Source organism: Selaginella moellendorffii, unplaced genomic scaffold (assembly GCF_000143415.4).
Source record: "Selaginella moellendorffii unplaced genomic scaffold, v1.0 SELMOscaffold_8, whole genome shotgun sequence".
NCBI classification, from domain to species: Eukaryota; Viridiplantae; Streptophyta; class Lycopodiopsida; order Selaginellales; family Selaginellaceae; genus Selaginella; species Selaginella moellendorffii.
The window spans coordinates 2,997,014-3,018,532 of record NW_003314269.1 but is presented as its reverse complement, the minus strand read 5'-3'; the positions used below and the strand labels follow the sequence as shown (position 1 = coordinate 3,018,532).

At 44.9% G+C, this 21,519-nt stretch overlaps 5 protein-coding genes across 5 annotated transcripts; 1 reads left to right on the top strand and 4 right to left on the bottom strand.

Moving 5' to 3' along the window:
* Positions 1–612: 612 nt before the first annotated feature.
* Positions 613–4,081, bottom strand: LOC9632350 (bifunctional diterpene synthase, chloroplastic). The gene is made up of 14 exons (XM_024672355.1): positions 3,867–4,081; positions 3,737–3,810; positions 3,296–3,674; positions 3,044–3,224; positions 2,770–2,990; positions 2,597–2,717; positions 2,426–2,538; positions 2,151–2,374; positions 1,988–2,100; positions 1,835–1,933; positions 1,535–1,765; positions 1,323–1,473; positions 1,025–1,270; positions 613–970 (listed from the first exon to the last, which is right to left on the bottom strand). Exons 1-14 carry the CDS (start codon positions 4,003–4,005, stop codon positions 659–661), a joined length of 2,604 nt encoding a protein of 867 aa, XP_024528123.1. The 5' UTR covers positions 4,006–4,081; the 3' UTR covers positions 613–658.
* Positions 4,082–4,110: 29 nt separating this feature from the next.
* On the bottom strand, positions 4,111–6,523 carry LOC112345430 (peroxisomal nicotinamide adenine dinucleotide carrier-like). The gene is made up of 8 exons (XM_024672145.1): positions 6,423–6,523; positions 6,206–6,323; positions 5,817–6,152; positions 5,659–5,765; positions 5,337–5,575; positions 4,786–4,828; positions 4,678–4,754; positions 4,111–4,531 (listed from the first exon to the last, which is right to left on the bottom strand). Exons 3-8 carry the CDS (start codon positions 5,899–5,901, stop codon positions 4,111–4,113), a joined length of 972 nt encoding a protein of 323 aa, XP_024527913.1. The 5' UTR covers positions 5,902–6,152; positions 6,206–6,323; positions 6,423–6,523.
* On the top strand, positions 6,336–7,618 carry LOC112345279 (ethylene-responsive transcription factor RAP2-11-like). Its single transcript, XM_024671651.1, has one exon. The coding sequence runs from the start codon at positions 6,448–6,450 to the stop codon at positions 7,606–7,608; it is 1,161 nt and encodes a 386-aa protein (XP_024527419.1). The 5' UTR covers positions 6,336–6,447; the 3' UTR covers positions 7,609–7,618.
* A 77-nt stretch (positions 7,619–7,695) lies between these two features.
* On the bottom strand, positions 7,696–10,525 carry LOC112345278 (regulator of nonsense transcripts 1-like). Its single transcript, XM_024671650.1, has 15 exons — positions 10,513–10,525; positions 10,366–10,455; positions 10,218–10,287; positions 10,083–10,168; positions 9,459–10,031; positions 9,315–9,393; positions 9,076–9,263; positions 8,929–9,022; positions 8,761–8,874; positions 8,633–8,709; positions 8,482–8,577; positions 8,309–8,417; positions 8,160–8,249; positions 8,008–8,103; positions 7,696–7,948 (listed from the first exon to the last, which is right to left on the bottom strand). Exons 4-15 carry the CDS (start codon positions 10,097–10,099, stop codon positions 7,742–7,744), a joined length of 1,740 nt encoding a protein of 579 aa, XP_024527418.1. The 5' UTR covers positions 10,100–10,168; positions 10,218–10,287; positions 10,366–10,455; positions 10,513–10,525; the 3' UTR covers positions 7,696–7,741.
* Positions 10,463–21,471, bottom strand: LOC112345277. The gene is made up of 36 exons (XM_024671647.1): positions 21,171–21,471; positions 21,036–21,123; positions 18,972–20,977; positions 18,796–18,910; positions 18,150–18,737; positions 17,795–18,098; positions 17,349–17,746; positions 17,186–17,306; positions 17,008–17,138; positions 16,350–16,957; positions 16,199–16,301; positions 16,014–16,130; positions 15,852–15,958; positions 15,641–15,798; positions 15,530–15,588; positions 15,266–15,476; positions 14,826–15,215; positions 14,496–14,779; positions 14,364–14,446; positions 14,231–14,320; positions 13,913–14,171; positions 13,499–13,867; positions 13,353–13,449; positions 12,989–13,299; positions 12,808–12,942; positions 12,586–12,753; positions 12,412–12,537; positions 12,272–12,361; positions 12,116–12,222; positions 11,919–12,067; positions 11,782–11,864; positions 11,633–11,728; positions 11,456–11,578; positions 11,317–11,400; positions 10,803–11,271; positions 10,463–10,748 (listed from the first exon to the last, which is right to left on the bottom strand). Exons 1-35 carry the CDS (start codon positions 21,464–21,466, stop codon positions 10,810–10,812), a joined length of 8,916 nt encoding a protein of 2,971 aa, XP_024527415.1. The 5' UTR covers positions 21,467–21,471; the 3' UTR covers positions 10,463–10,748; positions 10,803–10,809.
* Between the last annotated feature and the right edge of the window lie 48 nt (positions 21,472–21,519).

The window sequence follows — 21,519 nt, the reverse complement described above, 5'->3', positions numbered from 1 at the left end:
TGAAATACCAAAGGTTATCAATGATAGTCTGGTGCAACGGTTTGTATACTTAATATAATATAAATATAGTTTTTATTTCTTTTTAAATAAGTATAATTTTGGGTTATTCCACACTTATTTAATGTCTTCCTTTTTTATATGATTAAGTCTTTTAAATACACAAAAACTATTATTTACTCAGTAGTAATAATCAACTAAATAACAATTAAATTATACAAAATGTATCAGATAAATATATTTCATAATGATATTTTCTTACTCTTATATAATTTCAATAAATTCTACCAAAAATAATAGATTTAGCAGCATTTGGGATTTTGGAATGATATTTATTTAATATATTTAATATATACTTATCAAAATCATAACATTCTATGAAAATTATAATGCCACCATTTGCAATGACTTGTAAAACAATGTTTGCTATAATTTTAACTTTGATAACATATTAATTTCTTTGGTTTTAGTATAATACAAAATATATATTTGGATGTACTTGATGAAGTACATACAAAAATCATGTTTGATAAGGTAAATTATAAACAAAATAATTTCCTATAGAATTTATTTTTGATTAATCAATAATTCTAATCAGTTTTAGAGAGCTTGAAATTTGGAAAAAGAATTCTAGTTATTATCATATTTTATAGTAATTTTATCACAAAGTTCTATAAGTTTCTAAACAAAACTTTATCATGTCTTTAAGCTCGTTGTCGGGGTTTCTGAAAAGATCTACCTGTCTTGTTTCGTTGTAGGTGATTAACATCATCCGCACCATTTCAAAATTAAACCTCTTGATGTTTTTAGGTAGATCATTCTCATGAGTGATGAAGTAGCTTTCATTGAGTTCCCTTTTGGTTTTCTCAAGCAAGCTTTGCAAATATACTAATGCATCTTCTTCAGTTGCACCTGGATGTTCTTTCATGTAGCAAGAAACTCCTTGTGTTGGTTGTCCAAGTTTCATCTCAATCTAAAAGAAAAAAAAACTTTTAATACTTACAACCCAAAATCTATGAAAGAGAACCTTATATGTTTGGATGTCATTGCAGAGCCTAGAGATGATTCGATCAAGCTTGAGAGGCCTACTATCATAAATAGTGTTTAATATTTCTTCCGTTAGAGGCTCCCCACAAAATAATATGCTCATAAGTACATGGACCCAAGTGGAGATGCTAACTTCAGCATTCTCCATGTACTCCTCAAAACTTGGTATGTATCCTTCAATTTTCCAACGAGCATCAGCAATCTCGGATTTTATAAGTTTTGTGTACTGCAAAGATTAATGTAAACAACAACCCATATAAAAAAAATGTGATACTTACAATTCCAGACAGGTATTTGCAAATAAATTCTGGAGACAGATTTTTATGTATTTTGGATGCTGCCTCGGTCATAACAAGAACGGTATTATAGAATTCTTGAAAGGGAATCCTATATTCTAGAGGAAGTTCATGCGACAAAGAGATATCCCACCTGAAAGACCAAAAGAGGAAGCAAAGAGTTATTAAAACTTCTAAAAATTGATGCATCTAACCTTTCAATCACATTTTGGAGACGATCTAGCTCTTCAATGCTTGTTGCACAGTCCATAAGATCATCAAATAAAGTGTTCAGACAACAAGCCTTTGAGAAGAAAACTCTCAACTGGGCAAATTCTTGCTCATGGAAAGTTGCACAGATCACATAGTAAATATAAGGGAGCATATCAATATTCGCTGTTAATCTGGTAGACGGTATATCTTCGAAGCGCGATGAATGCCACCAACTAAATGGAAAAACACACCAAGTCAAACATTAGAATTAGCCACTTGGCTAAGAAATTCTTTTTGCTTACTTGACCAATTTTGTCAGTTCCGCAGGTTGATACAATTGACATTGTTGAGCATACCGATTTGCAAGCTCTAGAAACACTTTGTTATTCACTAGAGGCAACCTGTAAAGAGATAAACAAAGTTATGGGATTTTAGAGGTTTATATGGATACTTGCCGATAAATAGTCTTAGCAATCCAAAGATCATCCATGCCATAGTGCTTGATATAAGCATTATTATAAATCCTCGGCAAGCAGTCATGGAATGGATTTGCTAGCTCAAATGCCACCTGTAGAAACAACAAACATATGAGTTTCCAAGCTATCTGAATCTCATTACCTCTCCCATGAGGTTTTTCTTCGTTGCCCATTTATCCATGTGAGCGCTGTCAACATTCAGTAGATAATCGTGGGAGTACTTGAAAGTCTTTGTAAGAATCGCTTCGTTCGGGAAATCGACCTGGGAAGCCCGATGCAAGTTGAGCATTTCAGAGACCCCATGTGATAATTCGCCAACAAAGCAGCAAAACTTGTCTCCAGGCAGCCAGAACTGGTTGAATGCATCTGTAGAGACTTTAGTGAATTACAGATTCTTCCACCACAAAACTATTTTACCTGGAGATACATTGTATCCATGCATCCGAAGGATACGGAATGCCATTGCTGTGTCGTCTATGTCATTGACTAAGCATGTAGATCCCCATCCGATTCCTTCGTTTGTCCAAAAGCTGATACAAACACAAAAAGAAGAGCTTCGTAAGTATTATAAGCACCAAGGCATTGTACCTGTACACATAGTCGAGGACGGCTTTGATCTCATCTCTGAAGAAGACGTCAATCCCCAGCCTCTCAATGGTGTCGACCACCCATAAACTTTCGAAAAGATCAATGGGGTAATGGCAAGGAACTGCAAAATAAAGTCGATTAGCGCAAAGGATTGAAGAAGACAGCCAATTTACCAGCATAGTTTTGATCTTCCATAGCATTTTGCAAGTATTGCAACGATTTCCTGTCCTTGGTCTTCAAGTAAACACATGCTGTTGACGAAGGCGAGCTCAAAAAGGATCCATCTTTAGACTGGAGCTTGAGGATCTTCTGCCAGTCGATCTCAAGGTCTTGAAGGCCTTCCAAGGAGTATAACAACGTCGTGGGAGCGGAATGGAGTTTATCCAAAGGGATCCTGGGCGAACACCAAACGTCTTCAACACATATGTTACATGTAGAGGAACTCACTTGGCCAATTTCTTCTTGGTGGAAATCTCCAGCAGCCTTGTGAACTCTGTCTCGTACGGAATATCAAGGCCCAGCTGCTTGGCTTCGTGGAGCATCATTGGGAACGTCACCTCGAAACCTGACAAGAGATCTCCATCGTCTTGCTTGAGCTTGATCATGTTTTCACGCAAAAACTTCGTGCCTGTGATCAAGAATCAGAGGCGAATAGATGTAATACCAGAAGATCAGAAAAGAAAAGTTGTAGAAGCACACCTTGCGCAATGCTGTTGTGCCCGATGTCCCAGGTCTTGAGCGTGACCAGGCATGAGAGCGTGGATAATACTCTGTCATAGAGTTGCAAGTGACGATCATCACCCCATGATCCATCCGGAAGTTGACTGTTGATGATCCACTCCAGGGCCTCCGGGAACTCGGGAAGAGAGGAGTCGGACTCGGACGCGATTCGAGCCACCCAGGCAGTGTCGTAAGCCGAAGGACTAATTTCCCCCTTGCCACTCGCGAGTTTCATGAGCCATCCCTTCACTTCCGCGACGAGCAGCGAGGTTTCTCTGGTATCAAGCTCCTCGACGCGATCGCCAGGGACGTGGAGAATGCCTTGGTATGGCAGCTGCTTCTTCTTTTGCCGCTTCTCCTGTGAACAAGTAGGAAGAAATCAGCTCCACTCAAGCTCGAAACGATGGTGCTTCGACTTACTGGAGCCCCAGCTAGCTTCGTGTTTTCCAATGTCGGTGAGTTGGAAGCACAACATCTAATAGTGATCGAGGAGGCTGCATTTAAGAGGCCGAGGTTAGTGCAAAACTTAAACGACAACTGCTCCGCTTACTTGAGTTTTTCCGGAATCGCTTCGCGTGTGCGTTGCTCTTGAGATTAGTGCCATTGATGAAAACTCCAGATAACTGGCCGGACTTGAGGCTTCCGCTGATGCCAGTCTGTTGAAAGCTGCTGAACAAAACCTTTGCCATCGCAAAAGCTTTGCCTTCCCCTGCCTAGGTGAGACTCTTCCTGTCTGTCCCCTAGATTATAAGCTCTTCCGGTCGTGCTCTCACTGCGGCCTTGATTCTGTCCCTTTAAAAGGAACGAGCCGTGCAGCTGATAACCACTACGGAAGTTTGACTGTCGGTTGCTGTTTCAAAGGCGTCTCCTGTAAGAACGGTCGTTACTGATCGAAGAACTACAGACTGAAGCACGGGCTGACTTTTGGAGAATAACGAGAGCCTCGATACGGAATCAAGCTGGTCTATCTTGACGAGTTCTTCCTTGATCATAAACAGTATCGCCGATGCTATACTCATGCCTCGGTAAAAGTTCCCCAATGCCTCCATGCTGAAGCATTTTCGCTGCAGCGTCCAGTGTGCCTGGGAAAGAGAAAAGAACACAGTCAAATTAGTGTGCCGCAAACTGTGTTTCATGTGTAAACGAAGGTTTGACGTGCCTAAATACTTGCGCGGCTGCGTGTTTGGTGGTGTCTTGTTTCGCTTGGAGCCGTGACTGAAAGAACGATATGAGGCGAAAAAAAGAGACCAAGAATAGGTCCCAGTTTCGACACGGCTCCAAGAATAAAAATCTGTGGTTCACGAATAAAATCTCAGCCACCCCTAGACTAAAATCTGGAAAATGAGAGAAAAAAAAAGCACCTCTGCTGTTCTTGGTTGGAACGAATTTGCTTAAGTAAAGTCTCAAAGATCATAAACTGAATGGACGGATTGCTGACCTACCTGTCAACTTTTCACGAAAAAGCTTACCATCATCAAAGTTGGCAAAACTCCTTTCCAGAACCCTGCTTCGCTGACCTGAAATTAAGAATTCGGTCATGAGAATTGGTGCGCTTCTTGTAGCTTACAGTATAAAATACTCCCGGCTGGATAGTAATCTTTGTGTCTAAAGAATACCATAGACTTGATGAGTTTTTAAGGGAAATTAAGAATTCGTTTGGTGCGCTTGTTGACAAAGCTCGTTGCAGTGTTAGCTTACAGTATAAAATACTCCCCTATGTTCGATGGATAGTACATTTTTGCCCACCTTGTTCACCTCCAACGCTTGCCTTTGTGTCTAATGAAAAGCATAGACTTGATGACTTTTTAAGGAGAAATCCACTTGCATTCTTGTAACGATCACCCAAATCGGATTCGCGAAAAGTTTTTATTTATGATGTTAACTTGATGACTTTTTAAGGAGAAATCCACTTGCATTCTTGTAACGATCACCCAAATCGGATTCGCGAAAAGTTTTTATTTATGATGTTAACTTGATGACTTTTTAAGGAGAAATCCACTTGCATTCTTGTAACGATCACCCAAATCGGATTCGCGAAAAGTTTTTATTTATGATGTTAGTAGCAAGGAAAACATTCTCACCCAGCAGCGGCTGCCACAGGAAAGAAACAATACCGACGGAACCATCGCCAACACCCATCCTTCCGTTCTCTGCTGCAGCAAGCTCTGCCGCATTCCGAAAGATCTCGTAAAAGTAGTAATACACACCCTGGAAGCCAAACTTGCCATGGATCCACAGTGTAAACTTGACGAAAGTAATCTACCTACGGCATGAGTCCTCCCCGGCCTTCATCACTCACAACCTGGAAGAATAGACGAGAAAAAATCAGAAAGTTTAGAGACCCAAAGAGAGTTGTAAAAACGAAGAATGTAAAACACAAACCAGAAAACATCCCCGGGACGAGTGCATTTGCAGCCTTTTCTTTCCAGTGCTGTTGTCTCGTGTTCACCTGGAAGAAGAAAAAAGTCATTTTTTTCCTTGTACAAATGGAGAAACCTACTTACAGCTTGAAGAGGGTATGTGAGGAGCTGGGCGACGAGACCACCGCCAGCTCCAGCCAGTCCATTGATCACAGCATCCGACATGATCAGTGCGATCGCCGACAGAACAAAAACGTCAACGGCTGACGGCCAGTGAAGGTTCCCGCCGGCCGTCAGTGACGGGGCCGCATCTTCGTGGATATACCCGTTGACTCTTTTTGACCGGCGCGACAAGCCAAAAGAAAATTCTGCCGCGTTCTTGGGCTGCAGTTGTCACGCTCCCTGGGAAGTAAAATATTGAGAGAATTTATTCCGCGAGCTTCGGAGAAGGAGCGCCATTTTTCTGCATTTCCTAGCTGCCATTTACAAGACTCCAACGCGATAAGTGACAAATGCGTCTACTACGTACCTTTGAGAAAAGAGAAACGCGCTTCTCGCAGGAGATCGCTCGCCACTCGCCAGGTGGATGATGCAGGCTGATCCTTCGAAGCGGCTTATAACTAGGCAATCACTCCGTCCATCATCAGCTGCACGCTCACAATCACGCAAGAGAGCTTAGAATTCACAGGAGAGGAAAAAAAGAGGGATTTTTCTTGCTTGTCCAAGCAAGAACTTAGCGTGTGTACCTGGAGTGATCGATTCTCTCCCTGGATGCCTTCTCGCAAAGTGAGCGTCGTCTCAACGTTGTATGACGTTCGCGTCCTGCACAGACTGATCGACAAGTTTAGCATGGATCCGCACCAGTACAGCAAGGCGAGCAGCAACTTATCATCATCACCCGAGATCGCGAATTTCCCACCGCAGCCACAATCGCAGTCGCAGTCGAGCGAGGACGACAGCTTCCCCTTCTACCGTTTGGACATCGGGAGGAAAACGCGGCAGCAGCGTCGATCAAAGCGCCTGTTTGAGTGCCAAGTTCTCCAGCAGCAGCCGCCGCCGCTGCAGGACCACCACCTCTACCAAGTCTCCAGCCCCGACGAGGAGGCAACCAACGACGACAGCTTCCAGAGTTCCAAGCGGCGGAAGAAGTTCGTGGGAGTGAGGCAAAGATCTTCCGGTAGGTGGGTTGCTGAAATCAAAGACACCGCTCAGAAAGTCCGACTGTGGCTTGGAACTTACGATAATGCAGAAGATGCCGCTCGCGCCTACGACGAGGCCGCCAGCTTGCTGCGCGGAGCGGACTCCAGGACCAACTTTGCGTCCTCCGGCACGCCTTTCTCTCCGTGCCAAGAGGAGGAGCTCGACGATCACACTCCGGCAATGCTGGAGGCGATTTCCATCTACAACAGCAACCAGGAGTTTACGGTCAGTTCAGGAAATCCTCCACTGACTTCACTGTCAATGACGAAAGTACCTGAGCTCGTCGTCGACTGCACAAAGTCGTCGTCGTCGTCGATGCTCGAGAATTGCATCAGCTCCATGAGCATCGCTCCTCAGGAGGAGGAGCTCATCCCGAGTCCGCTCCCGCCGGACGTGGTAGCAGCAGCAGCCTGCTTCCAAGGATTTTTCTCGGTGGCTCAGCAGGAAACTGGAAGCTTGGTGAGCAAGGACGCGGACGACGATGCGATGATACAGATCAGACGCAGGAAGTACGAGCGGCAGTCATCGGCTTCACTGTATGCAATGATCGGAGCACACGAACTGCAAGCGACACTGGCAGGAACGTCACCGCTGGTGGACAACAGCAGCATCGACACGACTTGGAGCGTGACTGACAGTAGCAATCTCAATCTTTTCGCTACTCTTCCGGACGAGGCTGACGAGGTAATGGTCAGGCACGAATTACCGGAGGACAGCCTTTGGGACTTTTGAGATTTCTATGACTGACTGATACCATTCTTTCACTCATTCTTTCAATCATTCTTTTTTCTGTTAGAATCAACAAGCAAGCAAGCAATGTGATAAAAACTTTGAGCATTGAAAGTTGCGAAGCATAACACGTACCTCAACGAGAGTGCGGAGCAAACAATCCTTGCTCCCTTATCTCCTTGAGCCACAGATTCCAGTGACAGCTCGACTCTAGTGTCGATGCATTGCCTACCACGACGAGCCCTCGCCTTGCTCGAGTTATAGCAACGTTCATCCGTCGAGGATTTGCAACAAATCCCAAGGCACCATGATCGTTAGAACGGACAGTGCAGAAGACAATCACCTAGAGAAACAAGAGTGTAAGCCCAGAGAACAAATTTTGAGGACCGCCTAGTCAATCACCTCTTTTTCCCTGCCTTGAAACCCATCCACGGATTTTATTTCCAGCTTGCTAAAGTCCTCTGACTGCGTAAGAAACAGGTCTTGCAGAAGTTTCACCTGGTGTCACTCATTGTCACATCCAAAGTTTTCCAATCTAAAAATTTATTTAGTACCTGAGCACTGTAAGGTGCTATGATTCCAATTCCTGCACATCCACCTTCAATATCACCACCCGAAACCAAATCTTTCACGGTCTTCACCACCTTTAGAAGATCGTCACTTTGAGAGAGAAGCATAGAGACATCCAACAAGAATGCCAAACCTGGAGTGCCTCTACTTCATTCTGCCATGAACTATCATGCCGCATAAGCTCCTTGCCATTAGAACAATTCACAAAAGCCAAGGGTTTCTCCACATTCGGCCAGTCGTAGCTATACATATTATCAACGTTGTCAAGAAGAGCAGACAAATGTCAAGAAGCACAAGCCATCTTACCCTTTGGGTGCCATGCGCTCAGCAGGTAATGGTTGTGAGAAAAGCTTCCCTTCGTAGAAATTCCTTGACGAGAATCTAGCCAGTACAGGATGCATTCTGTGCGAGACTTGAATATCAGTTTGGTTGAAATTATAGAAAACACGACGCTTGCCTGTATTGAGTGTCAAGCAACATTGGGCTCAGTCCACAAGCTTGCAAATGCTCGAACAAACTGACTTCAAGGCCACACTGTAAAGATAATCAAGTTTAGAGCAGTCTTGGAACAAACGCGCGAATCACCTCGACGGCCTCCTTCGAGACAACAGTAGGAGGAAGCTGTGCAGGATCTCCAACCAAAACGAAACAATCAGCGCCACTTTTCAACAGTGGAATGAGCGTTGCCGGTTCCGTTGCCTGTGTAAGAATATAAACGTAAAACCATTGAAATGTAATTCTTTCACAACGCACCTGGGTTGCTTCATCGATGACGCATGCAGTAAATCGCAGGCCATCCAGGACTGGATCACCTGCACCGATACATGTTGCTGCTACTACGTCAGCTCTATTCAGAAGAACAAGCTTAGTTCCTGACGAGAATGGCCAAAATTCACAAACCTGGAGATGACTTCTCGACAAGCTCGACCTTCCAACTCAGTTGCTTCCTCCCACAAGGAACCAGGGGTGTCTTTGTTTTTATTTTGCCTCCGAGTTTTCGCCATTTGTTTGATTTCAATAGCTCTCTTCAGAAGCGGATGCACAGATACCCGTGCTTCAAGAGTGACAGCTCTCAGCTCCTCTTTCACCTAAGTTCGACTTTAGAACTTGTTATGCAAGAACTAAAGAATGCTCATCACCTTAACGGGTTGGCCAATTCTTACAGCCACTAAGCCTTCAGACAAGAGACCTTCGAGCAGGTTGTCAACCGCAATGTTACTGTAACGCGTATGTAAGAATCAAAAATTAAAAAATTAAATAGGAATCATAAGCATAGGACGCACCTGTCGGCGCAAGCAAGAACTTTGCCTTGTCCAGATCGACAGTGAATCCTGACAAACTGGACCAGAGTTTTGGTTTTCCCTGTTCCTGGAGGCCCTTGCCACAACGTAACTTTTCGGCACAAGGCAGCTTCGACTGCGGCTTTCTGGCTGGTGTTGAGACCTGTCTCCTTGAGAAGTTTCCGGTACGAGCCTTTGAAAGTCCCCAGCCTGGTACCACTGATGCGATTTGGCAAACCATTTGCTACATGAACGTCGTGAGAAATGTCGTTGCTGCTGCTGGTCAGCGTGCCAAAAAGTGTCTCTGACCTTATTTCTACCTGTCCGGCACCCATTACCAAGCCTTTGACAGCACTGGCAGCCTCGTTCCAACTAAAAGCTTCCACTGCGCTCGGAATTTCCTTCTTCTTGGCCATTTCTGGAGGTCGTCCTCTCTCAATGTGGTAGGACGAGAAGTGCTCAACGGCCAAGACGCAGCGCTCGTGAGACACCGAGTTTGCTGAAATGTCTAAGCGCCATTGACCTCGAGAGCTGATATCCTGTCCAGCGTTCTTCAAAACTGCAACTCGTAGAAACCTGAAGAACGTATTATATTGTAAGTTTCAACACGACGGCTTGGATGTCTACCTTTGAGCTCTTTCCATAACCACGCCCTCTACAGGATCTTCATCACCTTCTAAAGGATCTTTCTGGCTAATAGTAACAATGTTTCCCTGTGATCGCAAAAGTCAACTAAAGCCAGACTTGATTGAGGCGACGCACCTGACTGAACTGATGGTGTCTTGGTAAAAATCCACTCCCGAAGTCTAGGAAGAAACGAAAAATCTGGTGCCTGAAACACATTTGACGGGGGTGTCATAAGAAAAAGTCGCGAGTTTTCGCACCTAAAAAGCATCTTCTCCTTACGCACCGATAGATTGAAAAGCGCGTAGCCTTCGTCTTGGAGCCTCTTCTTCGGCCATACTTTAAGTCTTTGTTTCATCTGCTGCATCTCTTCATTCTGAAAGTTTAAGCCAAAACGTGATTGTAATAAGAAAGTTTTACAGACAAAGCCCACCATTTCTGCATCTAATGCTTTGGTGAAGCGCGTGCGATAAGATTCCAGTACCAAATGCTTGCGCTGCTGTTTCTCAGCTCTCCGCCTTGTTCCTCCGTTACTAGAAATATTACTCACATGTTTGGTACTCCGCCCGGAATCAAAAGAAGCACTACAATACGAGTCGAGGCGAAGTAGCGACATTGCACACGAAAGCCGCTATACACCCTAGAACAGCGTGTGAGTTTTATGTTTTCCTGTACAAACACAAACATGAACACGATGTCTTTCGAAAATAATAATGGACGTACCTCAGTACTATTCCACAAAACTGAGCAGGAAGCCGCTCACAATTCTCCTGCCCAGCTCGTTCGGTATGTGCCGGCACAGTCTCCCATCGATGTAGGCAATTGCGCTTGATATAAAAAAGTTGCTTATCGTCCTTTTGAAGCTCGGTCTTGGCAGTTGAGGAGGTTCTTGAGTAACTACCGCTTTAGCGGGTTCAGAAGCTGCTTTCTCTGACCCTCCTTGCAGATGCAACAGCTTTCTTGTGTACTGTCTTAAGCCTCTGATTGCAAAAATCACCAGCAGCTGCTCGGATAATGAGATAACGGCGGGCACAACTTTTCTTTCACTTTCTCCACGCAAAAGTCGCATCGACCTCACTGCGGCTATGGATGCCTCTCCAGCAAGAAGGCCTTCACTGATCAAAAAGTTTTTCACGCACGCGACGATCTCGTTCAGAAGCATGCTGTTCGGTGGCAAATTTTTCAGTATCACCTGCAAAAACTATTACTTTCTCAACAGAGGAATGACTATGCATACCAGGTCTTCCATGACCTTTACTTTGAGATAGTCTTGTTTGAAAAGCGCGTCCAACATTGCTTGAATATATCCTTCAATATAAGCCTGGAAGCAACAACAAACCGTCACAATCCATTATACTCAATAGAAATTTCGGCACCTCATCTGTGCCAACGCTGCGATCTAGTTGGATACGTCTTGTAGAACCGCCTTTTATGACGGCTTTTTGAAGAACGAGTGGCTCCATCGCCACATTAAGAATCCCGCGTCGAAACCCGTTAACCTGCATGCATCGAAACAATGTCAAGTGTGTCTAAAAAGAAGCGTTTGTGTTTACCATGCCATCGAAGCCGTTTGTCTCAGCCCCCTTGAGGACGTTATCCGATAGCTCCGTCACTACAGCGAAAACAATGTTGGATCCTGCCTTTTTCACCTGAAAAGAAAGCTGTGGGTTAAGCAAGGCTGATTTTAAACACGCTTTCATACAGTATTCTCAAGATCCCCAAGGTAGCGGCTGGTCCCTCCCTGTCCTCTCTTTCTCAAGCCTCTACTTAGTAAATTGAACATGCCTGTCAAAATATGCAATTACACATGCAATCTAAGATCAAGATAACGTAGCGTACCCAAAGTAAGTCCCTGTAAATCAATTGATCCATTGGCAGGATCGAAAAACACATCAAGAGAAGAAGCTGCAGAGTCGTCAAAAAGTGATGAAAATCCAGGAGGGAGGAGTTTGCTCCCTCTTGCAATGTAGATGGCTCTCATGGCGTACCTGAAAACAAACATCTCCAGGTTATTCTTCCCATATATTGTTACATACCATGAATAATGCTGAAAACACTTCATCACGAGCTGCTTAAAAGTCAAAAGAGCATGAGAAAGCAGGACTCCGTTCAGTTCTACAGTAGCTCCTCGAACGGATGGCAACTGCAATACCCTGGATCAACACTAGTTCCTGGTTAAAAAGAAAACCAACCTTTATGACGGTATGGAGCAATGCACGAAATGTTTCTTGAGCTGAGGTATAGTCTGCACGAGGATGTCCAGGTACAAAACTTGCAACAATCTGGAAAGGCAAAAAAAAAATTGAATGTGAAACTGTTAAGTGAATTAGACCTTGATCGGATGTATTTCAAATCTCTCGAAGTAGATCTGCAAGCTACTGCCCGTTGTAGAGAGTGAGGTCCGATAGAAAGGCACGAACTTCATTAACGTGTCCTCGTCGATGTTCAAGTCAAAAGCCTGGATATCTACGTGAATAAACAAGTTATAGCCAGTGATGTGGGTTACCTGTATCAATATGGACGCATATTTCGCTTGGATGGGATTAGCTACCAAGTTCGAAAGTACAAAAGCAGCATGCAGCGCAGTCGTCGTACTGTTGAGGCGATCGTGATCGTGAATTCGAAGCATTGCGGCAAAAGGAGCTCCTTGCCATTTCATGTCAGCACCAAGGCTCTGCTTACACAAAAATGTACCAAAGTGGCAACTGAACTCGAAGCTGACACGAACCTGAACTCGAAGTTGACAAATAGCATGGTCCGATGTAACGAATGTTTCAATAGAAGAAGAGGCTAGAATGGCGCATAAAAACGGCGTAAAAGGAGAGCTGCCAGATAGCTCTTCTGCGGTTAAATCTTCGATCCTCTGCAAAAGAGCATTATCCATGGAGCGCTAGTTAAAAAGGACAAACCTGCTTTGACGCCTCTAACATGATAACTTTGAAGGTTGGGATTTTCAGTTCCACCTTGCAACGTGGAATGCTCAACTCTGATTCCCAATAGCTCTTCTTTGTGCTGTCCACCTTCTGACATACTCGCAGAACACGCGTTGGTCCATCCGCATACACTTCATACCCCATATCTAGTAAGTCGTCAGGGTCATTTCCTCCGGCATTTCCTTGAAATGGAAGCTGCAGCGAGAAACCTTTGCTACGATGAGAAGCGGCAAAAGATTTCCACGCTTTAACTTTGTCAAGGTTTATTTCGCTGCACGCTTGTGTTCCTATCAATGAAAAAACATGAACATTCTCCTACTGAAGCACAAATATCTGTTACCTGCTATAGAGACAACAAGCCTATGAGGCAAACTTAAGTCGTCCCACACGTAATCCGCAGATGCCATTGCTGGAAGAGTATCAGGCTCGGACATGTCCTGCATTGGCACGAGTTAGAATGCTCCTACTAAGAATAATCATGCATACCTTCTGGTGAAACGTAATGGAACTTGTATGAAGCCTGTTTTCAATGCGATATGGAACAGCTTCTCTCGAGTGCAATCGGAAATGAATAATCAGCGACGAGTCTTCCTCTTCCACATAAACCACTGCAAATATCCACTTCTTGTCTTCCACAAAACCGGGGCTTGAGCTCCGAAGCTTTAAGAAAAATGACCCAAGTGAGGCAGCACATATGCGACCGGACCATCGCCATCCTGCGTCTTTAAGTCGAAAACGCAAAGACAATGTTGAGCAGTCCAATGGCTTCTCTTCTTTGTCCGAGACGTCCATTTGCTGTGCATGAACAGCTGCGTTGCACATAGGATCGATAGAAACATAATGGCTCTCCTCTTCCTGTTCAACGTAGAAAGTTAAATGCAATTTCCAGAATTCACGCACCTCGAGCCCAGCTTGACAAACAAATATTGGCTTGGTAGACTCATTTGCCACGGTATATCTTGCCGCTAGCCTCACTATATGTGACGGGTCAGAATCTTTTTGGGATGGAACGTGTACTCGTATTCCCAGCTGAATCTTGTCCAGTAAGTACTCTGTACGTACACCTAAGCTCAATTCTGATGATCCTGAGAGGGCGTTCAAGTCGATCCAAGATGGTTGAGAACCCTCCTCTTGTCTTTTCATCAGAAGATCGCTTGACCTGAGTTATCGAATATTAACAGCCTCAGTATCGTGAGAGAAAATGAACGCAGAACATACTTGGGAAACCAGGATATGAATGAGCCTGGAATTAAGGTATGGGTCGACGCAGATGGTGGCCACTGTAAATTTTGTACCCGCCTTCCTTGCCTGCCTCAAATGTTAAAGGCTGAAGAGAGAAAGTTACACATACCATCTAGAGGGCGCTTTGGCAGCGCAAACAAGAATCGGAACTTGACTATCATTTTGCAACATATATTTGGTAAAAATAACCAGCTGCAAGGACAAGGATGAGATTCAAGACAAAGCGTCGAAGTTTTCAAACCTCCAAGACGCCATCCTCAGCTCTGTAGACTTTCAATGTAGCCAAATGTGAGCCATCTTTAAAAGCAAGCTCGATATCAATATCCTTGACGCTTCCTCCTTTCTTTGCAAGCTCTTGAAAGCGCTTATGACCAGAGCTAATGTCAATTGGATGGCTGACAAATCCGTGGTCATCGACCTTGATGACCAAAAATAACGCATTCAAGTCAGCATACAGCAGCGATTTCCCACCTCTCCCAGCAACTGAGACTTCGTTCGGGTTACCGTCAAGAGCTTCTTTAGTACCTACACCACCACATGTCAGACGAAATCACAACAATGAAGTGCTTACTATTAATCCGGACGTAGACTCCAGATGATAGAAAATTGTAGATTTTCAGTGTCGGCAAGAGCAGTAGTTCCTGTTGCTCTTGCCATGCAATAAGAGAGCGCTTTTGCTGTTGATCGCCACTTAATCTGGTCACCGGTACCTGTCTTCTTAGCGTTCGAATCAGGAAGTTTACTCCTGCCGTGCTGGTACCAGAAGCATTGACAGCTTTGCAAAATACAGAGCCGAAGGATGACTCCAGGCTTTTGCTTTTGAGAGTCTTCTTGAAATTATATTGCAGCTTGTCGAACAGTCCCGAAACTCGTACAGCTTTGGCTCCTTTGACGTCTTCTGACCAGTCATACGTTGTTCCATCTGCGACACTCTCTGGTCTTATAGACAACAGAAAATTACCTGCAAAAACTCTCACTAACATAGACAATAAGAATTGCAGTGGCACTTACCAACATTAAACGACAACAAAGCTTTTTTCATCTCCCCTTCCAGATTTAGCGCATCAAATGCACCCATGGAATCGTCAATGATATCTCCATCTTTAAGGCTTACTATCGCTCCACCTTCGCCTTGCTTCGGCCGACGACATCGTAGCTGAAGCACCAAACCCGTAGCGTTGTGAATTTTCACCATGGGAGATACAGTTAAGAAAATCCCGTCCTGAGAAGAACAGTTCAAAGCTTTTGAGCTCGGTTGATGGAAAACTCATGTACCTGGCTTTGTTTAGAAACGTCAATAACAACGATTGGACCAGGCGCATTCACACGAGATCCTGCAGTATATAAAGGTCAGCATGAAACGAAAATAACTCTAAACTTGCGGACCTTGAAAAGCCTCAAGGCGTGTTCGACCAGCAAAAACACCAGGCTCGCCCAGCGATACGTTCATACTTGAAGACAAACCGGTGCCAGCCTTTTCAAGACTAATAGAAACTGAATGAGAAACCTCCGCAGGAGTTGTACCCCGTCGAGAGCGTACATGTCTTTGAAGAGACAAAGTAAATTCAATAGAACGCTGACACAAACCCACGCATACCTCATCAAGTACGAACTTGTTTGCCAGGAATTCACTTTTCCTTCTTCCCCTGCGCCGCTTTCACGATCGAAACGGAACAGAACGTTAAGTCCAGTCTGATTCTCGATCTACAGTCAGTCATAAGGAAGTAAGGCATTGCTACAGTCTCCTGTATAATGTTACCTGGCACCTGTTCACCAACACAGGAGAATGCTTTATAGTGTAAGGTCCAGCCAAGTCCATGACACCGATCAGAAATAAGCAAGCATCCAACGAAAGCTCACTCAACAAAACTTCCACCTTCACACAGATGAAAATGTATCAACCGCAAAGACACAAAATCCATAGCCTATCTAGAGGCTTTGTACCTTTTTAAACCGGCAAAAGAAAGATACTGGAAACTTCCTTTCATTGCGTGCTAGACGAGAGCTTCCAATAATCTCCATCATGACAGGATTAACGATTGCTAGCCTGAAAAGTGGTGAGTGAGCGAGTATAATTTGCACAAAATATAATTACCATGAACTGGTTTGCGCCTCGTAGTGCTCAATAATAGAACTACATCCACCAATAATCCTAGCCTTTTGGGAAGAGGCTTGTGCCAACCCTTGTACTTCTTCCAGTCGAACTCGAACGAGAGGAAGCAAATGAATAGCTCCGGCTGCTTCATGCAGTAGCGTGACATAAATCGATCCTATGTCGAATCTTACTTCTGGTATAGCAGTAGCACTGGCGACGGCAGCTTTAGCTGTTACATTTTCTTGAACGGTGGTACGCTGTGAAAATAACACAGTCGGTTCAGCGACCACCTCTATTTTGAAAGCGTTTCCCGGATAACTGGCAACTACAGGAATTCCGTCAGCCAACGCCAATCCTTGCTTGCTTTTCTGGTTAATCAGATGAACCAAATGGCTGAAGATGCCATTATAAACGTTGATCTCCTCGTCGCTAGATCGATATGGTATACACTGCCAAAGTTCCCAAGGGCTATCATTCGTCGAGGATATCTGAAGCTGCCGTGACCCCTGTTCATAATGAACCCGAAGAGGTACGCCAGTAGAACTTTTGGCATAAAGAGAAACCAAGGAAAACCATTGTATATCCTTGTTCTTCTCGTGAAATTTAACCTGCGTGAAGAGAAAATCAAGATATGATGGAGTGTACAGTTCTAAAATACCTTAAATAAAGCTCTTTCCCCTGCCACTGAGTAATGCCAAGCACCGCCTAAATGAAACTGGCCTTGAGACGAAGAGTCCTCGACAGAAAGATAAAGATGTTCTTGAGCGTCCTTCAATGCGACAATTGCCCCTGAAATGAAGTATTGAAGCTTATGAGAACAAAACACTAAAGCTTACCATCAAGAATTGTATCACGTAATATCTTTTCAACGTTTTGTCCACTAGGCTTATGAATATTTGCCGTTTTACTTTTGGATAATGATATATGGCTTAACGGCTTCCCAATGCTTACTAGCATCTGAAAATAAAAGTTGTTAGTGCAAAAGCGGAGTTTCTGTACCTGTAGTTCATAGGTTGTCACTGCAATATTCAATCCACTGACAGCTATCTGTCCTCGCCAAGACTTTTCCCATTTGGGATCCACACCTTTCCTGCATTGTCTATTTAACGTAGCCGAGACCGTCAAGTTATCCAATAAACAGTTCATGTCGGAGGCCTTGTCGTCGTCCTTACATGAAGTATCGCGATGAAAGCTTTCCGTATCACTAGAGCTTTCACCAGTGTCGTTGAAACCAAACTGTGGGACCCGACCATGAGACCTCTCGTTTAGACGTTGCTTGTCAGACCTCAAACTGATCGCCGTGAACTGGCTTACGGCTGCTTTGATCTTGTAAGATCCTTTTGCAGATGTGATATCTGCGTGAGCACCAACCACAAAAAGTACGCCTTCCACGGTCTCTGCAACATAAAAATTTGACTTACAATCACCAGTAAGAAGAGACTTACGTGTGCCAGCTGCAGAAAGAACCACCGAGAGTCGAGAAACTTTGAAAGACATTAAGCCCTCCACACCAAAGTCCTCTTCCACTTGCAAAAACTCGGGAGGAGTTGATTGTGATCGAGAAGGGGCTACCACCAGCTGTCTTCCTTCAGGAAATGAATACGAACGTTCAAGCTCGCTAGCACTTGTACTTACGCCATCAACAGAAGTTATCACCGGTTCAAGCTTTTTCCCGACACATTCAGCATAGCTGGCTACAAAGTTGAGAACATCAACTGTAGCAATAGTCTCGAATATAGCTAGACCGGCCTGCATCAGAAAAGGTTAGCTCAGACAGTAAGATAAGTAGTTTACCCGTACCTCTACTTCAACCGACAAGCCGTCAGTGAATGTCAATACGACGTGCATGCTCTCTGCTGTCGATGGATGTTGCTTCGCTTTTGCAAGAATTTGCTCGAGATGACAACCTGCTGTGGATATTAATCCCACGTCAATTGTTGTTGAACAGCAAAACTTTTCAACTTCAGCAGCAGAAGCTTCGGATCCGTCGAAAGCAAGAGTAAAATGATCCGCACAAAAAGTTTTGAGAGAGGATTTGCACTGTCCCTTCAATACCTGCTCGAAGTTCATATTTGTGGGAACAATGGAGATCTGCATCTTCTGGAACTTCAAGGAAATACCTGTAGAAGACCAGCTACCGGCTGTAAAATCAAGGCATAAGCTGTTTACGGCCAAAATTCCAATTCCCAGGCTCGTTTCTGTATCCCCCGATTGTCGACTAGCTTCCAAGTCGCCAAAATAAACCTTGAAGCTTTGAAGGTTGAAGCTAAGATCGAGCGAAAAGGTTTCATCTGTAGAAATTGCATCATTGTCACTTTCACTCTCGGTAGTCGAATCGTACAGGTGCGAAGCAGCATTCTTAGCAGCCTCGAAGTAACAAATAAGGATCTGCAGAAAAAATACAGCTTTCTTTCACTTAGATGAGAAACAGGCTTAAAATAGGTACCTGGACAGCAGTTGTCGCTTTGCTGATGTCCAAGCAGACGTCAAAAGACGGTGCTGCCAAGCCAGCCGTCAATGCCACGGACTTGAGAGATTCGAAGAGCGACGTGCAGTTTTCCCTGGATAGAAGACAGTCTTAGCAGGATGGAATAACAGAGAGGAAAGGAAAAACCAGCATACCTTTGAAATGAAGACTCCACCGTTACGTTCAAAGGCCCAACAAAATTTTCCGACTGCGTGCTGAATCTACTGCCATTTATGTACACAAGTAGGTTGCTTGCAAAACTGTCACGGTCCAAGTCGTCTTTTCGCGTAGGCGGCTGTTCTTGTAAGCGAAGAGGCCTTATCCACTGGTTATGCTCGACCGCAGGCCAAAGTGCGAACTCGAAATAGCCGACGTCTAAAACCAACGGCTTCAATTTCACATTTTGGATTGGCAGCTCACTTTCCGATACTTCCAACGTCAGTCGAACGTTCTCAACAACGGCTGTGAGTTGCATTCGAGTCTCGGGAACAGCTGAAAAAACCAAGCTTCGGCACAACTCCATCTGTTCCCTATAAACACTATGTGCAGAGGTGCTAGCCTTGTGTATGTCTTTAGATGACGGTTGTCCAGAGTGCTCGAGTTTTCTGAGTTCCGTCAAGATCGGAAGAAGCTTGGAAAACATGGCATACCTGAAGCTCATGTCCACTTTTCCTACAGTAACGATCATACTTGTGTCTGGCAGTCGATTGTTTTCCGGCGCAGTTCCATAGAAGACCACCAGGAAAGGCCCCACCAAGCTATCCAAAGATCTCTGTATCTTCTTGTCATCGCTGTAGTGTTTCCACAACTTCGTTTGCCAGTTCCGAGTTTCCTCATAATTTCTGGAGGCGTGCTTCTCTTGAAGACCGACATTGTATTTCTGTAGCGTTCTAGCTGCTTGCTGATGTTCGAAGGGCGAACTTGAAAAGAAAAGAAACCCACTCGATGCTCTGTCATTCCAACGTAGCCTACATTCCGTACTTGTTTCGTATGAAAACTTCCCTCTGCCTTCGATGCTTTTGCTCAGTATTTCTCCGCGTAAGCTACCTAGAACAACTACTGTTTCTCTCCGATCCTTGTTTGAACGGTAGACCACGGACATTTTCTTCCATCTGAGGCAAACCGATACGTCTCCAGCACCTACGAATACCAGAGAACCACGGCTAAAGTCCAACGAAAAATCCTGGCTTTTTCTGTCACTTGTCTGTTGCTCTTCCCATTTTTTCTCAACTGCATCTCTGTCATATCCTACTGCCCTTAGAAACCCGGCCCATTTTCTTTTCAAAAAACCCTGCGAAACATCGTCTTGCTTCACTGCATTGGATTCCTTCAGAAAAACTCGTCTCCGTGCAATCCGACGAGCAAGAGCCACTGCTTCAACTGGTAGCTTCTTCTCAAGCTCAGCGACGGATGATGATAACTTCTTAAAATGTTCTGCCCGATCCAGACGTTGAGACTTACTGCACCAGCCAACATTTTGAAGCCAATCACCATAAAGAGAACAGTAACGCCGACGGAGGATACCAGCTTCAAAGCTAGCACTTAGTCTTCGTCTTGGAGACTCGCGTAAAACCTTTGACACTGCCCATGCCCAAAGCTCTTTCGCGTTTCTACAACCGGGAGACGATATTCCACCGCTGCTCGACGCGGACGTAAGCCTCCCTGACGGCCCTTCCAACTCAGCCAGCAGCAGCAAAACTAAATCCAGCTCGCTAGAGTCCAGTCCCCCTACTGCCTCTGGGATACTCACTGTGAGTCCACAGAAAGAATCCTCCCAAACACCAAACGAAAGCCAAACCATCACCATCAACACGGCATTTCCCTCGTCACCCCTGACTTGCTCTTGCCGGCGGCTGTCTCTGAAAGTAACGCTTACCCGTGACGCGCTGCAAGCTTTTGTAGCCTTTTTCCGACTGTATACCACCATGTTGCTCAATGACCCAAACATGCTTCCCTTGAAAAACCCGCTCGGCATTTCTTCTCCGACAACCAGCTGCGTAGACGAAATACAGGTTTCGTAGCCTTGACGAGACCTGAGAGAGATTTTCGCATCGTGTAGCTCGACTTTCACAGCTGAGAGCAAGAACGATATCAGCAAAAGTAGGAAGAAACCAGTGCGGTTTTCCTCCTTTAGTTTTGCTCTCGAGTGCTCGCTAGCACCCTGTGTTTGCCAAGCAGAAAATAGTCACTTTCGATAGAATTGAAAGGTGAAAAAATACCTCTGGATCAATTGACGCGAGCCTTTCCAATCGCTGGTGAGCGCCACGATCCGCAATTGTATTTTTCCAATATGAATCCTCAGCATCTCTGTAACTTCAATGATTTCTCTATAAAAAAAAACCTATAGCACTAACCGTGCAGAGCATTCGGCATCGAGGCCCTCGATGACAATGGCGATTGCCGGCGACCCGATGAGTGAGAATGCAAGCCTCGCAGACGCAATTGAGGCCCGGCGCAGGACGAGAGGCGAGGATAGCAGCGCCTCGGCATTGACAGCTTCCGGAATCAGCTCAAACTTACCGAGACGGAGCTCCACACCGGACAAGCTCCACGAAATATCGATCGCGCAGTCATCCGCGCCAACAATCCAGCGCCGGAGCGGCCTCAACGCCGCCCGCCGGAGGCGCTCGCGCCAGCGCCATCGCCCCATCACTCCAAAACCCTCACCGGGAGCCCATAAGCCCTAGAAAACGTGGCGCATTG

What these genes read in the sequence shown, in the direction of transcription:
- LOC112345430 (XM_024672145.1), bottom strand. Translation starts at nt 5,901, where the DNA reads ATGTCGGATGCTGTGATCAATGGACTGGCTGGAGCTGGCGGTGGTCTC. An exon ending in ATACCCTCTTCAAGCTGTAA is followed by an intron (nt 5,766 to 5,816) that starts GTAGGTTTCTCC and finishes TTCTTCTTCCAG; the next exon opens with GTGAACACGAGACAACAGCA. An exon ending in TTTTCGCGAATCCGATTTGG is followed by an intron (nt 4,829 to 5,336) that starts GTGATCGTTACA and finishes ATTTCAGGTCAG; the next exon opens with CGAAGCAGGGTTCTGGAAAG.
- LOC9632350 (XM_024672355.1), bottom strand. Translation starts at nt 4,005, where the DNA reads ATGGCAAAGGTTTTGTTCAGCAGCTTTCAACAGACTGGCATCAGCGGA. An exon ending in GAACTGACAAAATTGGTCAA is followed by an intron (nt 1,766 to 1,834) that starts GTAAGCAAAAAG and finishes TTTTCCATTTAG; the next exon opens with TTGGTGGCATTCATCGCGCT. An exon ending in GCAAATACCTGTCTGGAATT is followed by an intron (nt 1,271 to 1,322) that starts GTAAGTATCACA and finishes TAATCTTTGCAG; the next exon opens with TACACAAAACTTATAAAATC.
- LOC112345278 (XM_024671650.1), bottom strand. An exon ending in ATGAAGTAGAGGCACTCCAG is followed by an intron (nt 8,250 to 8,308) that starts GTTTGGCATTCT and finishes GATCTTCTAAAG; the next exon opens with GTGGTGAAGACCGTGAAAGA. An exon ending in TAGCACCTTACAGTGCTCAG is followed by an intron (nt 8,104 to 8,159) that starts GTACTAAATAAA and finishes GAGTGACACCAG; the next exon opens with GTGAAACTTCTGCAAGACCT.
- LOC112345277 (XM_024671647.1), bottom strand. Translation starts at nt 21,466, where the DNA reads ATGGGGCGATGGCGCTGGCGCGAGCGCCTCCGGCGGGCGGCGTTGAGG. An exon ending in GATGCCGAATGCTCTGCACG is followed by an intron (nt 21,124 to 21,170) that starts GTTAGTGCTATA and finishes TTGAAGTTACAG; the next exon opens with AGATGCTGAGGATTCATATT. An exon ending in CTGAGGATGGCGTCTTGGAG is followed by an intron (nt 14,447 to 14,495) that starts GTTTGAAAACTT and finishes TTGTCCTTGCAG; the next exon opens with CTGGTTATTTTTACCAAATA.
- LOC112345279 (XM_024671651.1), top strand. Translation starts at nt 6,448, where the DNA reads ATGCCTTCTCGCAAAGTGAGCGTCGTCTCAACGTTGTATGACGTTCGC.